This window comes from Excalfactoria chinensis, chromosome 7 (assembly GCF_039878825.1).
Source record: "Excalfactoria chinensis isolate bCotChi1 chromosome 7, bCotChi1.hap2, whole genome shotgun sequence".
Lineage (NCBI taxonomy): Eukaryota > Metazoa > Chordata > Aves > Galliformes > Phasianidae > Excalfactoria > Excalfactoria chinensis.
Genome location: NC_092831.1, coordinates 25019096 through 25045652, shown reverse-complemented (window position 1 = coordinate 25045652; position 26557 = coordinate 25019096). Strand labels below are relative to the sequence as shown.

General features: G+C 44.6%; 1 protein-coding gene across 5 annotated transcripts in view; it reads right to left on the bottom strand.

Moving 5' to 3' along the window:
* Positions 1-26557, bottom strand: part of SATB2 (SATB homeobox 2) — a 128394-nt gene that overhangs the window by 4458 nt on the left and 97379 nt on the right. For all 5 annotated transcript variants that reach the window (XM_072342273.1, XM_072342275.1, XM_072342276.1 and 2 more), the window contains one exon: positions 19178-19375. In XM_072342273.1, coding sequence (XP_072198374.1) covers positions 19178-19375 — 198 coding nt within the window. The remainder of the gene's footprint in view (positions 1-19177; positions 19376-26557) is intronic.

Sequence of the window (26557 nt, the reverse complement as noted above, 5' to 3'; positions counted from 1 at the left end):
AGAGAAATGAAATGGCTCTGACCTGAAGAGCCCTTTATCATTTCCTTCATTGAATACTGCCACCACAACGTACACCACCAGTGATCTCCAGCCACAGCTTGTAAAAAGCACGCGATGCTCCCCACCAACCGCCTGCTGCACACGTTGTGCCAGGGCACTGAGCCTGGAGGAGTCAGTGTGAACGCGGCACAGCTCAGGTCCTGGTAGATCAGCTGTATTGCGCTGCCTGTGCCTCTGGCTGCAGGAGGCACGCTGCAGGCATGCTGGGCTTCGTCCCAGCTCAACACCCATACACGAGGCAGGGCGAAGCACCTGCGTGATTGCACCTGCACGTCCCAAGGACTGCAGCACCCGGCAGCCACACGGAGCGATGCTCACGGCAGTGACAGAAAGCAGTGGAACAAGGAGGCAGCTCCACAGCAGGCACTTAAAAGCAGGTGTTGCCACCAGTGACAGGAGGGTCTGTACGGACATCGGAGAGCTTCTGGTGGGCAGAACTGCAGATGTGCTTTGGTGTCAATTAATTCATTTTCCTCCCAAGCACGTATACACTCCAGGTGTCAAATGGAGCTAACCAAGGATTAGGAGAGAGGAGGAACTCAAATGGAAATGCTGAGTATTCTGTGTTTTACTACATGTCGTGCAATAAAAGAACATAACATTCCATTGAACTGAACAGCTCAGTTGCTCTTTGAGCATTTCTTTTTTGTTCATGGATGGCTCTCGAAGGAAAGGACTGATGTTTCCAAAGAGAGGCACTACAAATGAGGATGAAATCTGTACCAACATCAGCAGGGAGCACTGAGAGCCACAGTACTGGAGTTGCTGAAGCCAGCTAAGGACCCAGCCTCATGCCTCTGCAACACAGACCCCACCTATGTTATCTCCACTGCAGTGCCCTCTGGACCTGCCCCTGACAACATAAGGCCCAGAGCAGCCAAGAAGAAAAGGACGTCACACTACAAACTGCCAGTGAATTTACAGACGGTGTCATGTGAAAAAGCTCATGTAGCACTGCTAAGCAGAAGCTAAATTTAAGTAGCAGCTAACACAGATAGAAACACATCCAGAAACAGTGTGAATTACTCCGTTCATTCTTGGAGTCAGAAGTGTGTTTTTCTTCCTCTTCAGTTGATAAATAGCATGAGAAATGATCCAGCCTGAAAAACGTTGCAAGACTTCCAATCAAATATAATGATGAAAAAAATCCAACAATACAGGATCAGCAGCAGTAAAATGTTTAATTTGAAGGAGATGAAGAGATGCCTACAGCATCTATAAAGCAATCAACCAAAGAGGGCCGAGAGCAGGACGGAAAGAATAATGTTCCTTAACCTTTCCATCTCCGGAGTGACCTCTCCATCATTTCCAAAAGAGGAAACCAGGAATTATCAGTTTAAACCATTAGAAAAAGGTCGTTTTTTTTTTTTTCCATTTGCCTTACTGTTTTCTTAAATAACACAAAACCCAAAAGCTGCTCTAACACTGCATAAAATCTCAGGATTGCTCTCATTTCTGGGGGCTCACTCTGGATTTCTAGTGGCACTGCGAATGCATTTCAGTGATATGACATTACACATATGCACAGATAAACCTGCAGAATTCGCTTTGGATTTAGGCTGCGATTGGTTTTGTATTTCCTTCCAATAAAACGGGCTGTTTAGTATATAAGCGCGTGCCTTTCTATGGGAAACGAATCAACAACTGAGACGCATGATACAAAATGAAATGCAAGTTACGTTTGTGCTATTTGCTCTGAACTGCATTTCTAAAATACAGTGCTTGATTTCAGCAATTTGCTTACTTTGTGCCTGGCTCTGCACACTACATCCTCATCAAAGAAACTGCCCGGCTTTCACACTGCAGATTTTTAGATTGTAGGGTTGTTAAATCTATGGTTACCATTTCCATCGACTTCACGCCCTTTGTGCCCTTTGTATTTTGAGTCAGCCCTTTTCTGCTTCCATACTGCAAAAAAGGAAAGCCCATCCATTCTGCGATGAAATAACAGGCTACAGCACATTTCACAACACAGCTAAACACGTCCAAACTCCGTCCTAAACCTGCCACTGAACTGTATAAAAACAACAGCCAGGTGCAGCTTTCCTTCTATGGACAGCAAGGTCCCAAGGGGCAGGCATGCTGTCCGCTGCCTTCCCCATCCCCTCTCCCTCTGCAGTGCATCCCCCGTGCATCCCTGGCGCTGTGTTCCCTCACTCTGCTCGGTGTCAGGCTCAGCTCACCCTGCGGGCACCTCACAGCAGAGGCCTCGGAAGGCTCTGTGGTCCCACCTCTACTTTCCACCCACGTCTCCTTCCCACTGCTGCCAGCCCACAGGTGGGGCAGCCCTGTCACAGCCACCACATCTGGAGCTGACTTCCCCTTCCCTCCCTCCTCACCATCTCCCCATCTACTTTCGAATCAAATGTGCAGATATAGATTTCCTTCCATGCCCAGAGGACTTATTTTTTTCCATCCCTTTAAGAGATTCCATTTTTAAACTCTACCAGGCACTGTTGTGTTCCTAGCGTCCAGACAGAGCAGGTATGAGAGATGCCGTGTTATGAAGTTTCATTCAGGCAGGCTTTAACCTCATACACAAAGTCATTTTTTCAAACAAATTAACCAGCCCTGGCAGAAAACTTGCAGGAAAACTAATATGATGGAAGCTGACTTTAAAAGATAAAACGACTGGTCTTAAGTCGCGCTGTTCTGAAATACGATTTGAAGGCCGCAATGAAAACCAGCTGGAAGCCATGTGTAAAATATAATAGTACATGCCTACAGGGAAGGAAGTGAGATATTGAATGATTAAGTTTAGGAGAGTATATAATGTAGTGTATCATTATGGGAGTGATCAGGATTACTTGTAATAAGCTAAGGGTTTGTGGTCTTTCTAAAATCCAAAGCCAAGAAGTATTGGGGGGAAGGGATCACCGCATAGCTTCACATGCCCCATTCCCTGCTTCTTGGGATGTTTCTGCAGAAGAAACCTGGCTCTGGCAGCTGGGACAGCCCCACAGCAACAGGAGGTGAGCAAACCCAGACTGAATGGACACTGGGCCACTGCAGCCGCTGTCTGCTCTGTGTCGAGTTTTGTCTGGATTCACTGTTCTGCCGATATTCGCCTCCATTCCCACCCTCATTCAGGCTAGAACTAGAAATGTGAAGTCAGTGAGAGGAGCCAGGTGGGATGTGGAGGAGGCACAGACACTTGCCTGCTGCCAGCAGGGCACCAGCTGACAACACCATGCAATGCCACTTTTTGTTGCCTATGCAGCCACTGCAGCCACTTAGAAACAGTGCCTGGCTATCATGTCAGGAGTTTCCTTAAGAGACAATTTCCACCACTTTGCAGATAATTGTTATACATGTAAGGATGCAAGGTCTGCCCCTCGTAGCAGATCTTACAGAAATAACCTACTCAAACAACCTTACACCCGCTACCCCTTGTCTCCAGCAGCTTATCTTCATATGGAGAAGCAAGCAAGGATAGAGCAGAGCAAGCGGCTGCAATAAACAAGATTGCACCCTGACAGCCTCCTGGTTGCAGCAGCTAACACAGCAATTAGACATGATCGCTGAGCCAAGACACTTTACAGGTTTCCTAGGAATGTCTGTACAAGAAACCGTGGCAGAAGTTACAATTTGCACCTGCATTCATTTCTCTAATTTTAAAATGTGGCAGTTCTACTACCTTTTTTCTTTTCTTCCTTGCAAAAATATATCCGCTCGGGTAAACACTGCAAAACCAATCCCAGCCCCAAATGAAGTATTTTCTTTGGGCTCATTCTCACAGCAGTGATTTCACACCTTGACATCATAAAGCTGTGTTAAAGACTGTGGTTTAGTTTCCTTGCTTTTCTTGGATTATACAGTATCCTAAGGTCAAAACTCAGGAAAATCCACAACTGTTATTAAAAAAGGAAAAGTATCTATGAAGTGATGACAAATTGCAGACTACAGGTGTTAGATTACATTTTGACTCCAGGCAGGTTTAATATACTTCAGTTTCCTTTTACAATTGCCCTTAGCAGGTACTGTTATCGGTAAGGGATTTAAAAAATATATACGGTACACAATAAAAGAAGACCGTGTCAAAAGAAATCAATATGAGCGTGCAAAATGGTAGGAAGTCTGACAAGGATAAATATGTTCACTTTCATCTAACTTCACTCTGAGCTTCTTTTAATTTTGTAACTCAAGTACTAGCGGCACATCCTGTGCATTTTCCAGTGCAGTTTAGTAATTGCTTCACAAGAGCAAACACCATTATTACAGATAATTACAGTACCTGTTTGTGATGTGATGTGCCCCATCTCACGCAAGCCAGACCAAAGCTTTATGAGCTGTTGGCTAGAGCCACTTGTAACCCAAGAGCCCTGTGCCCTATTCAGCTGCAAAGTCAAAGCAGTCACAGTGAAAAAAAAAATCCCTTGGACAGTCAGGCCTTTCCCTAAATATCACCATTCATCTGCTACTGATCGCACCTGGAGCCCTACCAGAAAAACCCCACGTCCTAAATGTCTTCATTCTGAGGCGTGATTCTCTCTGTCAGCCACGCAAAAAGGGGAATAAGAGGAAAACGGGAAGAAAGAACTGCGTTTCACAGGGAATCTAAACTCAAAGGCAAATTTGTTTCCCAGACTGGAATGTGAGTTGGTTGAAGCGATTCATTTCAACATCTTTGGAGCACACTCTCCACATGCTTCCCTTTGCTTTACGGCAGTCGTGTTGCTCAAGGGCAGGAAATAGACAGCGATCTGAAAGCATGGCAAGCACTGAGCAAACACCTGGCCTCTGAAATACGGGCCCAATCCTGCAACTCTCCTCCAGGCTCAAAGTGTCAAAAAGCGGTCGAAAAGCAGTCAAAAGACACGAGAAAGATATGAAAAACAGAAAAAAGAAATAGCAAAACTTTCAGTTGTGCATGGCATCTGTCATCACACAGAAGTTATAAGCATAAGCAAAACGCAATTAATCCTGACATGAAGGCAGGGGAAGGTGTCTGCCCCCTCCACCCCCGGCACATGCTGCTCCCATTAATGCTAACAGGAGCTTAGCACGCATCAAAGAGCAAATACACCAGAAAACATTTTTAAGAGCTATCATCACGGGAGATAAAATATAAATTACAGCCTGATTACAGCACGCTGCTCAGAGGCTGCATGTGCAGTGTAGCTCTCAGTCACAACTGGAGATGACCAGATAACTTTTGGACAGGTCCTACGGTTCCTGTAACACATCTGCGTAGAGGAATTTGTCCTCGTCTTTGCTTTTCTTTCCCTGAGCTGTGGAACTGCTGTCTGCACAGTTGTTTGAAGAATGTTTACAAATCAGCTTGACAAAGAGAAAAAAGAAATTCTGCCATCACTTGACCGCAATCATGATCTTATTCTTCAGTAATGCGTGGTTTATTTCCCTTTCCTGATCTCCACTAATAGACAGCACGTGCCTACACAATAGCCACTATTTTGTCTGTATAATGTTAAAAAAATAAATCACTAAACTCTGACAATGCAGAGCAGTGTCCCGGTGTTTCCTGGGGTAACTGTTCTCTCCCGAACGCTAACTCAACTCTTCCCACAAAAGCACAGGCACAACTTTCATTGCTGTGCAAGTGCCTGAGAACTGGCTGATTTTATGGGCTAGCATAAATGAGCTCATGCTGATGAACGTTAGTGGATTAGCTCTGAAATTCCCATCTTTGGCTGGTTTAAGCCAGATCCTTAGCTTTACATAGTTTACACAGTAACTGCACAACAGCGAACATCCCTTTCTCAAGTATCCAACTGCAGACTGGGAGTGCTGTAAACAAACACTGTTCAGCCACAGGTGGAGCCGGCACATACCTACTGTATAAGTACACAGCGGCCAGCTTCATTCCGGCTTCTGCTGGCACAAGCCAGGGTGCTGGTGACAGGGAGGCCGATGAGGCCAGGAAGCATTGCACAATGCCGCTGCAGACTCTCTCCTGAAGGCATCGGTGATGGATGGCTCCATTGTCTGTGGATGGGGCACGGCCAGCACAGCTGGCATGGGGCTGGCTGCGTCCCTCAGCAGGCAGGCAGAGCCCTGCTGGCCTCCAGGACACCAACACATGCTCCCCTGGCCATAACCTGCAGTAGTGGGGCAGTATGGAGAGAGCAACAGCCCCATAAAAATTTGCACTGCTCTTCTGTATGGTGACGCTAACTGTAGTCCCACCCATACGGGACTTACAGCATATGTGTGCACAGAGGGTTTCAAAACCTTTAACTTAACACTTCTCTTCTTCAGAACAAGACCGTGAGCTCTGTGGGTCTGTCTCGGCTCTTCTGCACTTTATCTCGCAGCCCTACAAGGCTCATGGGTGCTGCTGTGCAGAGCCCAGCTTTGCAGCTTCCAAACGGGCCTGGTTGCAGAAGGAGGGAGTGTCTGCCAAAGATTTCAGATTGATCCTGAATTTCCCCGTCCCAACCCTGCTAATCCTAATGAGGAGCTGGCACAGCGCCACAGATCTAAGGAAGTAACAAAAGGCTTTTTGGTTTGCTTTATTTCAGATGAAATACTTCTGGCATCGTCTGCAATTTCTTGTTTAATTAACACTACGCATGCTCTCCTTTTCATTATAAAAGCCAGAGGAGCAATAGATGGTGGACCGAGCGAGGTCCTCCCCCAGCAGCCCCGTCCTCACACAGTGCACAAGGTCACTTCCCGGCCCCCTAACCATGGTGGCACGGGTGGCGCCACCATAACCACGCTGTTTTCCAGTCACTCAGCTCAGAAGCAGGCACTGAATTATTTCAGGAAGGATATGTTTGGATTAGGCACTGCATTTGCTGGGGGGAGGGGTCATTATTTGTCCCTTCAAACTGCTTTATGTCCTCACAGATGGCTATTTGGGGTTCCGGGAATACCCAACTGTACCGTTAATTTTTACAGTGGGGGCAGTTAGGAGTCAGAAGAACCTGACTGTTATGGTTAGTGGAAATGGTAGATTTGTGCTGATAAAACACTACTCAGCACGTTTTTTGCTTTCTAGATGTAACCACCAGTGCACTTAATAACAGGACTTGAGCAAACTATACTGTGTGAATCAAACACATAAAAGTACAAATATTCCTTTTTTTAGAAAGCATGTCTTTAAAAGTGCATTATAATCAACTACCATGGTAAAAGGCAAAATATCCAGCATTGCCACACACGCAACTGGCATAATGTGCTTTATTATACCCTTAGCTTGAGACTGGATAAATAAAATCAAATAACCAAAGTACATCCTGGCCCACAGACTGGGGCGCCGAGGACAAGAGGCCTTGCAGAATTAGATGTGAAATCCTTTGTCTTCCTGGTTACGCTCTGCAAAAGGTGGGCACCTCTGGCAGCTCAGGGAGCTGAGCTGGTGTAAGCGCTCCCGGTGGCTCTCTGCCCTGACTTGCACCTATTTTGGGGGTTATGGATGCTGGAAGAAAAAGGCTTTACAGACAGTCTCCAACATGCAGCACCTGCAGTTTCTCTTTACAGTACAAGAAAATACGCAGGTGATAAATAAAAGGTAATTTTCATTTTTAATAGAATGGGTTACTATGTAGGACAACGGAGGATAAGATGCTGTGGCACTGGGACCCATCTCCAGCTTTCCCACCACCTCTGAGGAGGGCCCTGCTGACTGGCCAGCCCCCTGCACGACACCATACATCCAACTGCAGGGGAAAGACCCAGGCTGACACAAGCATGCAGCGTGCACAGATCTGTGCGTGAGGAGCCCCAGGCTTTTGCTAGAGATGTGAAGCACCATTCTTCACTTTATTAAGATAAGAATGCATGGCATTTTTCTGCCAAACATCTTTCTTTCAGTCAAAAACTTCGACTGAGTGACGGATATTGCCTTAAATGAAGCCCACTTCGCCAAGCTGCTGGCCTGATGGAGGGGGAAATATTCTGACCAGGTTCAAGCATTTTTCATCAAACAGCATATTCTGGCTGCTTTTATTCAGCACAGCTTTTGGCCTTCCAATTCTACCTTTCCATTTTCCTTTAAAGCATTATGTTGTTCTAAACTGCTGCAAACTTTTTTTTTTTTCCTATTTGAATGGAAAATAAATATAAAAGCATCATTTTTTTTTTTTTCTTTCTGTGGTTCAGAAATGTCAGCAATTTCTTAAACTCGGCTCAAGCACCTCCATAGCTCTGGGCCATACCACCAAGGATGGAAACACACAGCCATCTAACTTCCTACAGACTTCACGGTCACATTTACAAAGAGGTTTACTGGTGGGTAAGAATAAAATGTAACACAGTTTATAAAAGGAACAGGATGCGAGTCTTTCCTATCTCAAAATCCAATAAAGCGTATGATTTTTATTGCATGTGGGAGCCTGTTGGTCTGCGTAACACTGATTAGCAGCTTGGTCAGTAAGCCTGATAAAGCCAGAAAGTACCTCTGAATATCTCTGGCTAGGGACATCTCAGCATAAAGCATGTGTGTTTCAAAGGGACACACACATATGTGGGATCTCCTCTTCAGCTCCAGTTTGACTCACAGTATTTTGTTCCACTCTCTCCAGAAAGCCTCTTCAGGAGAGGAGGCATCATCTTACCACTATTCCTCATCACCTTTTTGACGCTCATGAATCCCAGAAATTTACAGCCTCCCTCGGTAAGGGAATCACACTGAGCTTAAATGGACCCCAAGCGGAGCCGCTTGGTGTTCTTAAGCCTGATCTCATTTAAACAAGGGGACAGCAGGAGCAACATAACTCCAAGTCAGCAGTGCTTCCCGGTGCTAATCAGCCCATTAAAAACGCATAAGCAGTTTGTTCTTTGCTGACGGACAAAGACAACCACAGAAATCAATGAAAACCAGGGCAAAATTAGAGATTAAAAGTAATAATACTCCTTTCAGCAAACCACAGTCTGAATTCATGATAAGTGACTAAAAGACACAATAGCTGCAAGATCTCGAGACAAAAAAAAATGTCTCCTGCCTGAATGAAAAGTAAATTAAGCAAGCTCTGGTGCAGAGGAATTTCCTTCACAAAGTAGTGCTTGCTGCCACTGGGAAACCCAAGGAAGGGCTGCTGCAGCTGAGCCTCCCTCATCACACTTAGGGAAAACACACAGTCAAAGGCAACTGTTGAAGGGAAAGGAAGAAAAACCCAAACAGCAGTCTTGCTACAAGACATTTCCATGCAGGCTTCCCCCAAGTAAGCAGACAGTTTCCAGTTAGTCAGGGTCAGGGCCTGCCTGTGCGGTTTCCTGCCTGCTTGCCTTTATAGCTTATCTAGATCTCATCAAGAAATGCAATCAAAAGAAATTAGAACAGTTAAGTACAGAAATTAGGGAAACAAAGTACAAATGAGTCTGGGCTTGGGCTTGTGCCGGGGAGCAGAGCGGTGTGCATCCACGGCGTGTGGTGGGGTCGGGTGTGAGTGCAGTAGTGCCAGCCCTCTCCTATGCCGCTGCATGCCAAGCTCTATTCAAAAACACTGGAAAACAGCTCAGCCACTTTGAAAAACTCCCGACAGTGCTGTAGAACCCAGCCTGCATTAGCCATGCTGCTGGTGCCCACCGGCACACCCCCACTGTGTGTTCCAGCCCCAGGCTGCCATCGATGCTCTGCAAGCTTCACCGTGTGGCACGGTGCCCATCCACACAGCCTCGGCGCTCTCCTGGGGACTGCGATGGCTCTGGCCACACTGACAGCCCTCAGAGGGGCTGCACGTGCAATGCATGTCCACGTGTCCTGTGAAGCTCCAGGCAGACGCTGGCTCCTGTGATGCCGTGCATGGGAGCAAAGCAAAAATGCAGGCAGGATCATACGCGTAAGCTACCATATGGATGGGGCATTCTCAAATTAAACCCTGAAAACCAGATGAGATCTGAGCAAAGGACAGTTTCACTTAAAGGAAATCTCTGAGGTCAACCAGCAATTAACTGAAAGGTTCTGATTGAATACGCTATTGACTGCTTTCACAACAGACAGCTTCCTGTTTATTATACCTTATGGGCTGTCTAGGTGCCAAGACATTAAACTGTCAATAATCTATTAATACTGAGCAGCTCCTCCCTCCTTACTCCCCCTCTTAGGCTATGAAATTGCACGAAAAAGATGTAAATTTTTGAAGTGAAATAGGAATGAGTTTTTAAGGATATTTCTTTGTGCGGTTCCAGCAACATTCATAAACAATATAACACACAGTCTACAGCAACGTGGAAAAAATTGTGTTAAAAAAAAGTCAGACATGATTGAGACCATATCCTGAAATCTGTCTCTCTTTTCCAAGCCATCTTTAAACAGTCTAAGTAAAATTTAATTAACAATTTACAACAAGGAGAGAGAGAAGTTATTTAAAGAGAGGCCTACAGGTCCTTAACATTCAGTGTCTGGGAAACAGTTGTATATAAAAAAAAAAGTTTTAATGAATTTAATAGAGAAAAGCACTTTAATTAAATGCTGTCAAAGAGGATTGTATTAATGACTGCACACAAAGGAATTTAAAGCGAGCCAAGTATATTTAGCAAATAGGAAGTAGGCTTTCAGAGGCTGTAACTATTTATGTTTCTGCCATTGCAATGCATCTAGATCACATTGCCAATTGAAAGCAGTTATGCTATTAGATATGATTTTATTTATTATGGATTATGAAAATTTCAAAAGCTGCAGGGAATACATTTATTTCACTTCTAAAATGAAAGAACAAAGACATTTCCTGCTTGTTTGGTAAGAGAAGAAATAGGAGAGGAAATAAATAATAAATAATAATAATAACGTAGCACTTAACTGGCGCGGTGTTGTCCAGACAGATCTTTGTAAGATGCCTGTTGAGTCCTGGAATTTCAGAGTGTCTCTTTCTGCTGTAGCTGGGTGGATCCACAGCTGCCACCACAAGCCCCCTCAACTGAGCATAGAAAAGGAACGAGCTCCTACTTCTTATGGGCAGAAACCCGCTGTATTTCTACCATGTCCTGGATGTTTCAAATCTCAAAATTACCAAAACCCTGACGGGTAAAAAGAAATTTAGGTTGCCAAACTTTTTGCAAGCTAGACTGAGGAGGCTAGTTTATCCCAAGCCTAACCAAGAGTTCTGGATACCTGTCTCCTCCCACAATGCGACCTGCATCATACACAGTGGAGTTTGGTTTTCTAAATACATTATCTGATTTTTTTGTTTAAGACTTTTATTAAAGTCATGTGTGATGTGTGTTCGGAATGTAGCCTTTGTTGTCCCACAGCTAGGGATCTTGCAAACAGCTTCGCTTTGTCTGTGCCAAGATATTTTGGAATATTCTTTGAAACGCTGTAAGCATAGATGACTGTGAGAAAAAATGTGTGCTACTGTACTTTTGGATACTCAATGTGTGAGAATAGTGCATACACAGAATCATTTCCCATTTCAGTCTCTAATTCCTATAAAAGTCCATACAACACGGGACAACATGTATACTCACACACTGCCCCTGAAAAAAGCCAATCCCAGCACATTCTGCAGTCTCTGGGCATTTCCAGCCAATCCAAATTAAAAAAAAGAGAGAAAAAAATCCACACCAACAAATGTCTGAGCAGAGTGGCTCAGGGCAGGGAGAGCAAGCATCTCTTTCTTGCTCTGCTGTTGCCTGGCTCCCAGCACTGCTCAGAAGCTGCCGTTTAAGCTGCAGTTTTCTTGAGGGGTGCTGTACAACGTGAGAGGAAAAGCAGCTCGCTCTCTGTTAGAGATCTTTGGGGGACAAACAGGGCAATGCACTCGGATAGCACAGTACAATATTGTTTCCCTCCCCATGGAATTTTTGCCAACTGCGGTAATCTGGGACTCTGACTTTATCCTAAGAGTTCTGTAAGGAGTCAGAGAATAAAATGCTGCCTGCAACCAATAGCCTATATAAGCACACGGCTCTAAAGCCCGATATTATCATTTATATACAAATGTGAGGAATAGAGAGTATTCAAGGACTATTAAAATGAAATGAAAAAGAGCAATGTTTTTAACTGCAAACATTTTCCAAAATAAATGGAACGGAGGCTCGGCCAGCAGCTTTTCAGCCTTCCAGATTTGCCTGCTGCCAGCCAGCGCAAGCTTCAAAGGTTATGTGAATTTAAAGAGCTTTATTTAGTAATCTTGCCCTGGATGTTTGCTCATCCTCAACGTACCATGACTCTTTACAACACTGGCAGCTTAGCATTTATAACGGGGCCAGCACTGGAAGAAATGAGGGCCAAACCCAGCCAAATTGTGTGTGAAAGGCAAAAGTGTGAGATGTCAGGGGCCAAAGCTACAGCAGTGTAATTTGCTGAAGAGATGACGCATCAGACCAACATCACCCTGCCGGTTCCTGCCAAGTCTCCATAGCACTGGATCGGCACATTCAGGTTTGAATGGCTTTCTGCCTTGAGCAGCCCCCTGCGGGAGCTGGGGCAGCAGGAGCAGAGCTGCAGGAGCTCTGCAAAGCAGCCAGCTGGGCAGGCAGCTTCCCACTGGGTGCTCCCACCTCACTCAGTCCCTGCCCTTGGTCCATTCTGCACCAAATGGGGTGCTCGGGAGCCGGTGGTACTGAGGTGGCTGTACAGCTCTGTGAGTCTGTTAGGGAAAGCAAAAGATGTGTGGTCTTCTGGAGTACTGGGGCTACAACTTCAGCGAGGCTAAAATCACAACCTTTGAAAAAATATAACTATCCAACTAAGCTGGTATTTCTGGGCTTGACTGGATTAATAAACATAAATTTAATTTCAGAGCAGAAGCAGTACAGCTTTAACTGCAAGTGCACTCCTCATTACCATTATAAGGGGAATCATGGGCTTTGTTAATACAAATCAGCAGTATATTAGATATCCATACTAAGCAGAAACAGCTAAGAAGGTGCAATATGTAGGTTTGGCTGTAGCAGTTAAAGCTCAGCAGCTTTCCACTGCAATCAGGATAACTACCATAAGAAACTCTATTGGATACCTCAGAGCCTAATATAAGGGGCTCATTGTCAGATACGTCTCCTGCAGCCCTTGTCAGAACTTGTGCTAGGCTCCTGAGCCGCCACAGACTGTCAGATAAACAGTGGACACCAGAGTGTTCACCAGGCAGCCATGCATTTGGATGGACAAGCAGCCGGAGCTTGCTACCAACATGGTACATCTACCAAAGTACCGCAGCAATGCCTGCGAGCAGCTTGGGGGCAGAGGTCTGGGAAGGATTCACACATACAGCTTGCTTGGGGGCACTGGCCCAGAACACCCAGCCAGCCTCTCAGAGTCACTCTGACTTCAGTCATCTTTCAATGGCTTAGACTGAAAGGAGATACCAACACAGACCATTATTCTTCTTTCTCATAAGAAAGAGTAAAGGTAAAAATTGATAAAGGCAGATATTCTGCACACTGACAGGTGTAGCTCTGACATGTTTTCCCCTAAAGATCTTAAGGAAAGAGAAAATAAATACTCCAGCTGCAGTCTACTCAAACCAAAGCTTTGAGCTTCCCAAGTGGAATAAATCAACTTGTGATAGAAATACCTCTAAAAGTCCACCTGGGCTTTCTGGGTACAACTTGCCTTGGTCACTCCATCTGAGCAGACATCACTGCCCACTGTGTGGAGATGGCAGAAACAAAAAGCAGTGGGTATCATTTATTGTCTGTCTTTTGGATGCAGAGAAATGACCAACAAGCAAAAATATGAGGGTGCAGACCTTAATAATGAACCACAGGACCTGATACATCAACGCCAGGTCTGGATAAAAACAAGCACCAAGTCAGAGAGCTGGCATGGTTTGGGGGTTTGGGAAAGTAGTTTTTGTCCGGGTTTCCCTGATAACCCAGTCCTGACTTCCAGTATATGAAATCTACAGTAACACACAAACATAATAAGAGCTGTGAACATCACCCTAAAAATAACTAAGCACACTATGCTGCTCAATGGAATAGCACAGCTTTGCTTCACTCATTGTCTATGACTGCCTAAATATTATTAATTGATATTATTTTTAAGAGCTGTTTTTCCCATCTGCACGCTATGTACTGAGTGACCCATGAACTCTAAGATGTTGTTTAGAATCAGATATTTCATTAGGAAGCTCTACTGTGGTGTTCATCCCCTTCTTTATTACTTCTAGAAAGAGAATATGAAATTAGTCTCATTGGATTGCCATCACCACTTGCTTTGACCCATTTTTACTCGGGCTCCACGTTCTGTTGTTTTGTCTAAAATAGACGTTGTCATGTCTAAAATATTTCTTCCATCTCTCAAAAAGATGACAAAATTAGTATTTCTTTTACTTCTGTGGTATGTTATTTTCTGTGTATTTAAAGAAAGACTACAATGTTTGCAATGAACGCACAATACAAAAGAGCTTTCCTACAGCTTTCTGCCATGCCTTCCTTTATTTACTAATACTCCTCCATGACTTGCGATCTAGAGCTATAATAAACTGCCAGATTTGTCTCAGTGAAAGCTTTGGAGGATAAAAAAAAAGAAAAAAAAAAAGAAAGTGGAAGGATATCATTTTTTACAAAGCTACAAAAGTAACAACATACCAGAAAGTATGTGAAAACCATTCCAGCTTCTTTAAAGCCAATATCTGACTGCTCTTAAATCAGCACGTACCTGCCAGCTTCAGAAGATTCTCTGACATCTTATGCAGAAAATGAAAGGCGAGGCTTCCCTGCTCTCTGAACAGCAGGTACTTTGCTGTAGTGGTGGCTCATGGCTCCAGAGAAGTGGCTTATCCACCTTAACGCTCCAGAGACAATAGCTTGATTGATCATTTTCCCAACTGAGTCAGGTTTCTCTGCCCCAGCAATTAACAATGAATTAGCACCATCTTAAAGTGTCAGGCAACATGGTTATTCTCCAGAGTGGTCACCTTGTATATAGCATACAAATAGTGGGAGAAGGGAGAGAAATTAGATTTACTGTGTCCCGACATGTCCATAACTAACACTAAATCCCTGGTTAGCAGCAGGAAGGGGCTGGAGGCATCTCTCAGCATTAATGTGCTAGGAAGGTCCAAAGCCAGTGAACAGCTGGGAGCAGTGGGATTTGGCGAGAAATGGAAAGCATGACAGGGCACTCTCACCTGTGCAGAGCAGGAAGCTGAACACAGAAGCATCAGGACTGCTTGCTGCAAAGTGGCTGTCCAGTAAATCCGTGTAAAAAGCGTCAGACTGGGACAGATCAAAGTTCCAGTCAGGGTCCCACACCTGATGGTGGTGGAAGACGATGAAAAGAGTGCAAAAATACAATGCTGCCTTCCAGCATGCCTTCTCATCCCCAGCAGCCTGCAACTTAGACACTCTATAAATTAGAGGTGGAGTATTTGTGGGATCCAGCTAGGCGCAAGCTCGTGGGTCTCCTTAGTCCCACTGCAGAACATACTGATCGCAACACATTGCACAGAACTGGAGTTGCATACCAGAGGCTGTGGCTGGCTCTGTTGGCCTGCACAGCAATGTGTAGGTGCAGCGTGGATGCTCTGCAGTTGGCATGTGCAGGAAAGTCCATGCCCCAGCATGTCCATATGGTCACACACAATGCTGCCAGAGAGCACTGCCATGTCACAGAGCTCCACAGGGCTCAGATTTTATGACTTCTCCACACAATAACAAATAAATCAAGTGTGCAGGGAAGAATTCCTTGTGCATTAAGCTTCCACTGTACACATTTTTCATTTCAGAAATAGGAAAATATTTAATTAAATGGCTTAATATATGGCTGACAGGAAAAATCTAATGGAAGAGAGAAAAAAAATAATGTTTCTTTGTAAAGCACCAAGCCTGAAACTAAACAGGGAAGCATGGGATAGTGTTAGAGAACAGAGGGCAACAACCTACCACAAGAAAAACGACAGTCCGTCAAACATCAGCAGCCAAGTTCCATCCATCTACCGCAGCACTCCGACTGCCCCACTGCATGCACCTTGTGACTGTACAGAAACCACACCAGCCTCAGGGTGATCCCCTCATTGAAGGTGTGCACAAACCCATAATCACCATATGAACTACGCAAAGCCCATCACAATGGATTCTTTGCCATTTCCAAGAAGCAGTGCTGGGAAAAGGCTAAAATTGATCCACTCACTCTCTTTTGTTTGGCTGTGCCTCACAATGACAGCCAGGAGGTTCTTCCAGCCTGATGGAAGGGTGCCCCAGCCCAGCAAGGGCTCAGCTTGTGGTGGCAGGGAGCTCTGGCAACAGCTTGGGGTAGCCTGATTTCAGGCAGGCTCTGCCTCATCACTGGAGGAATGAGAGACTCAAGCATCAGGAACAAAACACTGTACACACATCAAGTCTGTCAGAGCAGGCAGGAAGAAGGGGACAAGCAGAAAGAAAACAGAGGTCAGAGACTCCTGCCTGCTTCAATGTTACAGCACTACACCTGCTACTATTTCCGGCACTGCTACTCATACTTCCTTCAAAGCACTGTCATTGCAACTTGAAGACTGCATGTAAAGGCTTGATTTACAGCGCACTTTTCACTAGCAAAGTCTGCAAAGCGAAGCAAGACAGCATCTGCAGCTCTTCAATGTTCCTACCCCTGCTAAAATGCATCCCAGCACCACAGCAGACGTTCTGCACCCACCACTGCTTTGAGAAGAAAACGAGCACTGCTTCCCCATTTGACGCTACAGAGGGAATTTTAGATAGGCAGAATGTAATTACTTGGCCTGGAGTTTGGCCAGGAGATGAGCCCAAGACCCCTATCCTTATGTAAAGTGTCACAAAATCTCCAGCGACTGCAAGTGTGAGGACCTCAGTTCTGCGTCTCTTGCTGCTGTCTTTGATTCTTCATGGCTAATTACCTAATACTGACCCTTGCAGCAAAGCCAAAAAACTAACCTTACTGCCTGAAACAATTCAAGTCTCAGAGACTGAACATGGCACAAAAACTGCTTGGTGCAGGAGGTAGCAGGTGGACAGTGAGCCTCCTGTGTCTTGCACTGGTGTAGCATGCCATGCAGAAGCCTACTGGGCTTTTTGGATGGGCAAACATAGCTCTAAAATGCAACACCCTCAAAACACAAGCCTACTGTATCAACCATATACCAGGGTCTCCAGAGTTTTGTTTTATGTAGTTGCCAGCTGGTTCCATTTATTTTTCTTCATTTTTCATATTTTGACTGTAATAAATAATTAATCCATGGCTTTGTAACTTGCTGACAAATACAAATGCATCACATTCCAATGCACTGTAACGTGTCACTCAGAAGAGCCGATCTGTGCTACACAGCAAAGTGATAATCAGAAGACTTTGGAAAGTAGGCTAATCATCAAGGTCACCAACAAGAGCTCAAGGAAACTTTTTCTTCACACTGTCCCTTAGAGGATATTTCCTGCTTGGTGTGGGCACCAGAACGGGGTTAATTTGCTCAAATCTACACAATTCTAGTCATCTTCCCATGTGTTAGTCTGGCCCTTTACCCTTCTGTAGTTCTTTGCCTCCAAGATCTCACAAACTTTTGGGAACATCGAAGCCAAAACTTGCAATATTAATTACTCACAGCACTTCCTCTACTTTAAAGCTTTGAGAACCTAAAAACCAGGAACCACATTTTTTTCTCCTAGGCAAAGGCAAAATGAAGATCAAGGAGGAAGTCAGCAGCAGAACAGACAAAGGAGACTAAACTAGGCAATAATTAATCTTGGTGAGACAAAGGTGTTTTAGAAGGGGCAGGACTACATAGGAAAACCTCCCATCTTTGAGAAAGGTGAACAGATTGTTGGCAGCAGTTCTAATAGCAGCAAAACAAGAGCAGAGACAAAGAGCATAGGCTGAATGCCAAGGTTCACACCAAGAGTCACACAGCAGTGCAAGTTGCGACCAAACCATAATGGGGAGTGCAAAGGTGGGAGGAGGAACCGTGAGATTATCAGAGAGAAACACAACTGACTGACAATCATCACACAATACAGTCAGGGGAAATGGCTCTGAGGGCCACCACTGACAACATCCTGCTATGGAAGGTGCCACTCCAGATTTTTTAGATTGAGCATACACATCCCCTTCTCATCCATTTGGTCTCTGTGCCCCAAGTTCTCATGAGCTTCAACAACTGTCAAACATCTGTCCGCCCTACATCTTCAACGCCGTCAACTATCAAACTTTTGCCCTCTCTCCACAGTGGCCTTTACACTTTTCCTTAACACTCCCTTACTTCCTGCCCCATTCTCCAGAAGTACCACTAAAGAATGGTGACAACCTAGATAACATACTTAAAACGAGCAGAAGAATAAATAGCTTTTTCATACTGTTCCCAGAGCCAGCCCACCCAACAATCTGTCTCTCAGGAAAGCTCTTCCCATTACTGGTCTGATCCCCTCCTCTACTGTTCACTAGTCTCACTGATTTCATGACGCTTGCAAGTGTCACATGAAAGATCTCTGCAGTAGAATAACAGTATTCATTTTGGTTAATTTTTAAAACAACACCTCACAGAGAGCCTTCAGATCAACAGCTGCTCTAATGTTTGGCAACATGGCCAAAGTGCAAGTAACACTTCACGATCTCTCCTTCCACCATGAAACCAGGTAACTGTTTTACATTATGGGTTCACAAGAATGGAGAGTGAAGAAAAGATCTCCTAAGTTTTGAAGTCCAGCTCTCATTTCCAAACAGTCCTAAGTCCCTTCTGACTACTACCACACATTTGATTTTGTAGCATGCCTCACTAGTTATCAGAGGTACCTAGAAGGCTGAGAGAGAAACTACAAACTATGACTGCAGTTGCCTGTTGGCTGCAGTTACAGAGCAAGCATCAGGGGGGCTCAGGTTCTGTGAGAAGGAACAACTGACAAAACCCTGTTCCTGCTCCTCTTCCTAACCAGCTGTATGCTTCTATTGCTGCTGCTAAGGAACACATTTATGCTCCTCCAAATGCCAGCAGCTTTAAGCAGTTAAATTGTTTCAGTCACAACACAGCTACTGACACGACAGGAGCTCCATAACATCACAAACACTGACCTTGCTGTTGGTGGTGGCATGGTCTGGCACATCCCTCTTCTTGAGCCACCAGCACAAACCTGCACACACTCACACATACGCAGCACACAAGGAGCTCAGACTTTGAGAGCTGTGGTTCGCATGCAGTCCTACAGACAGATGTAAATCAGTGTCTCAACCTGCTAACCACAGGGAAGCTCAAACCAGTTGCTTTTCTCTACTTCTGACTGCTGCTCCCCTGCAAAAACTCCTTGAGAAGGAAGTTAGCATTCTGACCTGCACAGGCTCAGGGGTGATCTGGACAACATGCTGCATACGTTCACTGTGGTGATGTCTGGACTCCTCCTCATAGATCACATCCCTCTCATGCTGAGGAAGGTTCAGGAAGCGGCGAATGGTGCAGAGGTTCTCCCAGAGGGTGCGGTTTTCTGGGCTCGGGTTTTCTTTCCAGCGCAGTAGCTCACACAGCCAGCCCTGTAACAGAAGGGTCAGCACAGTTAATTCACTAAGCACTATGGAACTAGATGTGAATGGAACATCAGCTAGACTTAAAGCAGACTTAAAGAGATACTCTAGTTGGAAATATTCCTAATTATTAGGATCAGCTACTGATTCTAAAAATAGAGTTTATATGTGCTATTTTGTTCAATAGTTAGTTTGAAACATCATCAGAAAGTTACCACTCTACTAAATCCTTCCAGACCTCTCTGAGAGCTCAGAACACTGCAGTAGGAAGTGCCAGCACTTCAGGAGATGGAAACAACTCTAAAACACAAATCCAGGCAGAGGGCAATCAGTGTGGCAGGAGCTGGAATGTGAGAACAGCCCCATGTGCCCTAAAGCATGTGTGGGGGTGACCCCAGGTCCCGAGCAGTCACCCAGGGATGGGGCTGTTGCTGCACCTATATGGGGTATGCAGCTAGCCCCCTTAGGGCTGAGAGCAGCAATGCCTCTCCCGTGCCTGTGCACAAGGAGACAGGATGCAAATGACAGAAAATGAGAAGATAATGCTGAGGATGCTGTCAACGCGCCTTAGTGACTCCTGTCAAAATATTTTACCTAGTAGCTCTATAACCCATCATTTTTGAGCTGCAACTCAGCATTTTGACACCACTTCGACAGACACCTTACAATACCTAAAAGACAATTTGATCAACGTTAAGTGTTTTTCCGAACAGTGACAAGAGCAAGCTGAACAGACAGGTTCACTAGAGGCCCGTGCAGCATTTTTTTTTTTATTGCCTCATTGTATCACAACTTGTAAGCCATTGACAACTTCTAACATGCTTTATAAACCCTGTATATAATATCATAAGCCGTTGTTTGTCTTACTCTCCACTATGTCTTCTGCCTTCACCCCCCAAAAAAGGCAAGATTTGATTATCTCCGCTGCATCAGCCAAGACAGCAACACCAGCTGTTCTCATTGTGCAGCTTCTTCCTCGCGGCCTACATGTTAATAACCTGATCATTCCATTTTCTCCTTCAACTGCCGGCTGCAGCACAGCGAAGAGACAAAAACCCAGGCCCATCTGCAGCAGCTGTAGGCACTGAACTGTGAAGCCACTAGGGATTTATAAACTAATCTGTAACACAACACTGCCTTGTTTTTACAAGTGAGAGGCCACATTTGTGCAGACCTGATCTTTTCTTGCAATAAACTAGGAGGGCTGGGGGGTAGTGGGGCAAGGATGAAAACAAGATATCTAATAATTTACTTAGGGGAAAGAAAAAAAAATAATCTATATTTTTCCAAGTATTTTGACTAGTCTTTGGGTAATCTCTCAGCCAGGTGATGCCTACATTTCAGTTCAGTTTGACCACATCCCTTGCCCTCAGCGCTCCTCAGTCCCCTTCCTCAGCTTAGAAATTCCCATAAACTTTCTTTTGGAGAAAATAAAGGGGAAAAAAATCTCACAGCTCTACAGTGAGCTCTCAGATGCTTCACCATACAAAGGAAATAATTTCTGAGATGGAAAACAAACCATCTGTGGAAAAAAATAAACTCGTGTTTCTCCCTGCTTTTCACTGATTTGAGTAAGTTTCCACCAGAACTCTTCCAAACGTTTCAGGCAGGTATCTTTAATACCTCCCCAGGGATGCTGCAACACCAGGACCAATCCGTCAGCAGCAAAGAAAGGCAAAGCCCCGCACCCATCAGAGATGAGCTCAGCACACGACAGACTTGCAAAAGAACAGCTCGCTCTCACTCTCTTGGTCTATGGACTGCCCAGCTCCTCACTGCCTTCTCCACTTTGTAGAGCTGGCCCAGCCAGCCCAACAGCAAGGGCTGCATCTTGATTTATCTGTCCCCTTATAATCGGCGCTCATTACAATCACTTAGAGCAACACTACAGGCCTCATTATGGACAACGCACTCGCTGCCATTAGTCTTTAAGAAGGGTAGCGCTCAATTTGCCTGGCAACATGCGAGGTCCTGACCTTGGAGCTATTAGGGAAAAGATTAGACTGCAGCGTGACCATGTGTGCAGACATGAGCAAACGAAATTAATTTCTGGCAAAGGCAGGCACCAGGCAAAGACCCCGTCATCCTGAGGACACCTGAGAACTTCTCAATTCCCCGAAGGAGATAAGCTAATGGCACGTTTAAAGGAGCCTGGTTCTGAAGGTGAAGCACATCCATGGTATTTAGAGAGATATTAATCCAGTTTCCCCACAAAGTATTTGCTTGGCTGATCAGATTAAGGGATCTAGCCTTCAACAGCACACCCCCACCACAGCAGGCCCCAAGAAATCTGTGATACTTCACAGCCTCAGACATATTGCACCATGTGTACCCAGCTGCTACAATAATTAGCTTATGAATGTATCAGCTGGTTCTGTGATTTTTATAAATAATAACTAACCTACAGAGCAGAAAGATTTTCATGAGCCTAATATTAGCAAGAAATTGCAAGGTGCGCCTAACTCTGAATTGTCTTTGTGCTAAATGCCCTGTCTTCTCTCACATTTGGGGTGACTGGATCCCCCCCGGTGCCATTTATAAATATTTATTTTTCCATCAGTAACAGCAATGTATTTGTGGCAGCTTTCTTCACAACAGCTATCATTCACTCACCCCCACACATAGATGCTCGTACCCACCATGTGCGTGTGCATGCTTATCTGCATCAAATCCCTCCTTTCACTGCTCTTTTCCTACCTTCCTCTTTATTTATTTGAGTTCCCATTCTCTCATCCCTCCATTCAAGACCCCATCCATTTACAGGGTCACTTACTAGGTGATATTTTGGGTTAGTATGCGAGAAAACACGGCACTGCAGCATACTCGCACGTTCTTTATGATTGCAAGTAACCGCCTTCCCCATGTACAGATGAAAAGTCTGCATTGGATTCTTTAATTATTTATTTAAGCGATCTTAGCACGCCATCCAAGAAAGTTTTGCAGTACCAGGCGAAAAAAAAAGAAGTGTAAATGTCAAATAAAACAGTGACAGATGACAGTATTCTCTATTGAATAGCACCGTTTCTTCGTGCATGTTCAATGAGAACTCATGAATTATTAATACACAAATCCCCTTTTTCTGTTAAAAAAAATCAACTTGGGGTTTTTTTTTGGTCGCAATTTTTAAATTTTCTTGTATTTATTTCTCTAGGTCTGTGTACGTTACACAGCGCTTTCCAGAAGAATTCTTTCGTTTAAGAAAAGCTCACATACAGAAATCTCGGAGCTACAGCCACTTACAGCGAATTTTCATCTACAGCTACATTTATTGGCACAAAGAAGGGAAAGTAAAGAACAAGATGCTATCTTGCCACCTTTTCCCTCGCTCATCCACAACATCTGAGCTCATTTTATTACAAGTAAATTCAACTTATGTGAACATATTCTAAAAACCTAACAAATAACACAGCCTTCCCCAGAGCTGCAATGCACTGTGTTTCTGATCGTGCCTCCCCTGCACATCACAAGCCTCACTCCACAGCACAACCAGCCCCCTTGAGTGCCACAGCTACCAGGAGGGTTTGATACGTCAGCCTCAGTATGGGTGGCAGAATCCAGCCCTTAACTGCCGGCTTCTAAGGCTCTTTAATGGGAATGTCTTCCATTAAAAATAAGAGGAGGAAAAACAGCACAATTAAAGGATGCTTTTGGCTCTACAGTCAGGCACACCCAGTGCTTGTGGTTACAAGGAATTCTACTCAGAACTTCCTCCATTTCACCCCAAAACTTGTAGAGGCACAGAGAACGCAGCCCAAATCAGTTCACTAAGGAGAGCTGCAGAAAAGTGCTGGCCTCTATTTCTGTTGTTCTCGTGAGACAAGATAAACATTTTCTAAGCATTTTATTTGATAAAACAAATAATATCATATTAATTTCCTATTTTTAACCTCTCTCTCTGTCTCCAAATCAAATACAATTCCACATAGCTAAGCAAACATCAACAAAAATCTGCAGGAAGCCAGCCATTCCCATTGTGCTTTTATGCTGTTAAAGAAACAGTGTGCTTACTACACCAAGGCATTAGCCCTGGCACACCAAAACCCCCTTGAGGGACAGTTAGGTGGCGCAGCAACCACAAGCCATATTCTCTTCTCACTTATCCTGAGCCGTTTTACTGCAGCCTGACCCTTTCACTCTTGCTAGCCTTATCCTAGAGCAAGGAAGGCTGCTCTGGCAGCCGGAGTTACCAGGCTACAACAACATCAGGTTTTCCAGCACTCAAAGAACATATGCACAAGCATACTGGGGGCGGTGATCAACCTACAGGCAGTCAAGGACCAGCTTTCTGATTGAAGTAAGAAGTTAAGCTATGATGGGGCTACAGGCCAGTACTTATGCTTCTAGCATACTGTGAACGGACTGTGAGAAACCTCCAGCCTAGATAAGGCTAACTAAACCAATCTCATGCTTCCCTGCATTCATATTGAAATTACTACTAATAATACAGTTGGTTTTCTCTACTGACATTTTCTAGGGTCTCCAATGAAAGTATGAGTAGGCAAATGAAGAGTTTTTAGTAAGAGTGATTCAGGAATAAATCTCAAAAATAAATGTAAAAGGCCATTTCCTCACCCACATCATCAGTGCAGAAAATGTCAACATATGTGACAAAAGGAAAAAAAGCAGCAATGATCAACGCAAGTCTTGAAGGATTAGAAAAGAAACGATGCATTAGCCAGAGAAAGTTCCCTTTCTACACAGGATCACAGGGAGTCCTCTGGTCAAACTTTCTCAGCCTCTTCCCTCTGCTCAGTTTGGGACTCTCTGCAGCGTGAAATGAGCCAGATAATATTCAGCTCTTGTTCCTTGGTCGCCAAACTCTCTTTCCATGAATCCAATAAGTGTCTATTAAAATAAATAAACCCCCTAATGATTCAAGATAACCTAATCAAGAAAGCTGAAATGGATAAAAGACTAACTGTAATGGAGAGTTCTGTCATGGCTTCAATGAATTCTTGATGAGGGCTGGGGGGAGGGGGACTAAACCTGAGAAGCTTTACTGGGAACATTTTGGTACAGTTCAAGGTTAGTCACTCCATAGCCTGAGTTTTCTGTAACATGCAGTATTTTTCATCCTACAAAAATTTAAGGAAAAATACAGAGCACTTCCATTGTGCTTAGCTTCTCATTAGCCTCATAAAACAAGAGACAATACAAAAAAATGAATGAGCCGTGACACACCTTAGACTCATGGGAACACCAAGTCTGCTTACACCTCTTGGGCTCAGAGGGAAGGATGCTGTTCACTAAAGATATTTCCAGCGTGCCAGATTCAGACAAGCTTCTCTCTGCACTGGAGAGGTAGCACAGGCTCATGGCTAAGGCAAGCAGCCTGCCAGCAGCTCCCAGGTCTGTCAATGGCTTCCTGAGCAAAGTGGCAGCTCCACAAGTGACCATGCTTTGTTCAGAGGCTGAGAGAGGCACTGTTGTAGAAGCGGTAGTGGATGGGGGTCAGCCAATGTCCAAACACACTTAAGAGAAATTTTAAGCTCAGTTATGGTGAGAAACATCTTTCTGTACTTCCTACATATGTGACAAGAACATTAAGCTATCAGTACAACAGATAAGCCCTAGCTGTACAGATGCACAAGCACCATAAAGGCACTGAGGTTCTGTAGCAGGAAGAAATGCTGTATATTCATATACTACATGCACCTTCACAACCAGCTGTGTTTTTCTAGTTGTTGTTCATTGTCACTGGAAGCTAATTAGTTTAAGGGCACAGGAAATACCTATTCTAAGCTAAAAGGAGGAGGGAAGGCATTCCATCATACTGAAAAAGGGGATATAAGTTGGGAGGGACAGACAGTAAAGGATAAAAACTGCCTCAGAGCAGTGGCTGTTTATCTTTCACAGTACCTGTGCAATCTGCTCAGAGCAAGAACAGTGCGATGGTGGTGGCCAAGGGGCTGGGACCCATACAGTGGGGGCTCCCACCTGTCCTTGGCCAGAGAACATGCTGTGAGAAAAGTAGCAGGGACTTCACAAGGAAAAGTCAGGAAAAAGACAAGGAATTGGCACAAAAAGTATTTCTATCCATAGCCCCACAGTTCTCTTAACTAAGAAGGACCTCAACTTTTCTGCCCCCAACTCTCAAATTTATTTCTGATGTGTTTATTTTTAAATGAGGCAAAGATAAGAACCAGAGACTGAGCTTTGCCAGCTTAATGCTTTTGTTCCAAAGTTGCTCAAAGGGTTCTCTCTTACTTTACTGTGATATAACTGAAACAAATTCCAGTCCCTCGGGGAAGAATTTCAGTTGCTGGTGTTTGCTTTCTGTTTTTACTGAACTAATGATGCTGGAGGTCAGATCCTTCCATCTACCCTGCCCTGGCCCACAGCAGATCCTCAGCAGCACCACTCCTCTACACTCCAGGTTGATTACAGAGAGACTCCTGCCCTGGGAGAGCTGTAAGAAATTCAGCTTCCCATGTCCATACAATCTTTACCCTCCCTCAGACTGTCAGCAAGGGCTCCAGTCAGATATGCCCACTATTTATTTTGATAGTGACTGTTTATTATGAACAGATCTATATTCTTCAATTTGTTCTGCACAGCTCAGCCTCAGCTAGGACACCCACTAGAAGAGGTCAGAGGGGTGACCTTGCTGCATAGTGTTACAGAAGCACTGACACAAGGTGACAGGAAAATGGTTTTCCCCAAACTTGACCCATAGAGAAGTTGCAGAACTGGACAAAGAAACCAGAAGTTTGTCATGACTGTCTTAACAGTTGGTTCAAACCTGCAGCAACCCAAGGTCAAAATCCTTGCCTGTCCCAGTGCCCCATTCTGGAGGCACACTGGCCACCTGAATCTCTCTAAAATGGCATACAGGTAACTCCATATGAATTAAATATAACCAGGAGATTCTGGAGCACAGGTAAGAGGCCAAATCCAGAGTTCAGAAACACTCTCAGTGTGATACTAGAGGTCCCAGATTTAGTCATTTAAGGGACAAAGGTCACTAGCATGTAGTATTCCCAGAGAAGCGTGCTGTCCAGTGGGTATGTCACTAACAGCTGACATCTAGAATAGGATGACAGCTTTGGAGGCTAAGTTTGAAGGGTGCTGTGCACTTCAGCTCCTGCTGGGGACAAAGGGATGCCTAGCACTTCTCAAACAAGATAAAAAAATATGTAGATACATCACAAGGAATAAAAAGTATATTAATGAAAATATGTGACAAACAAT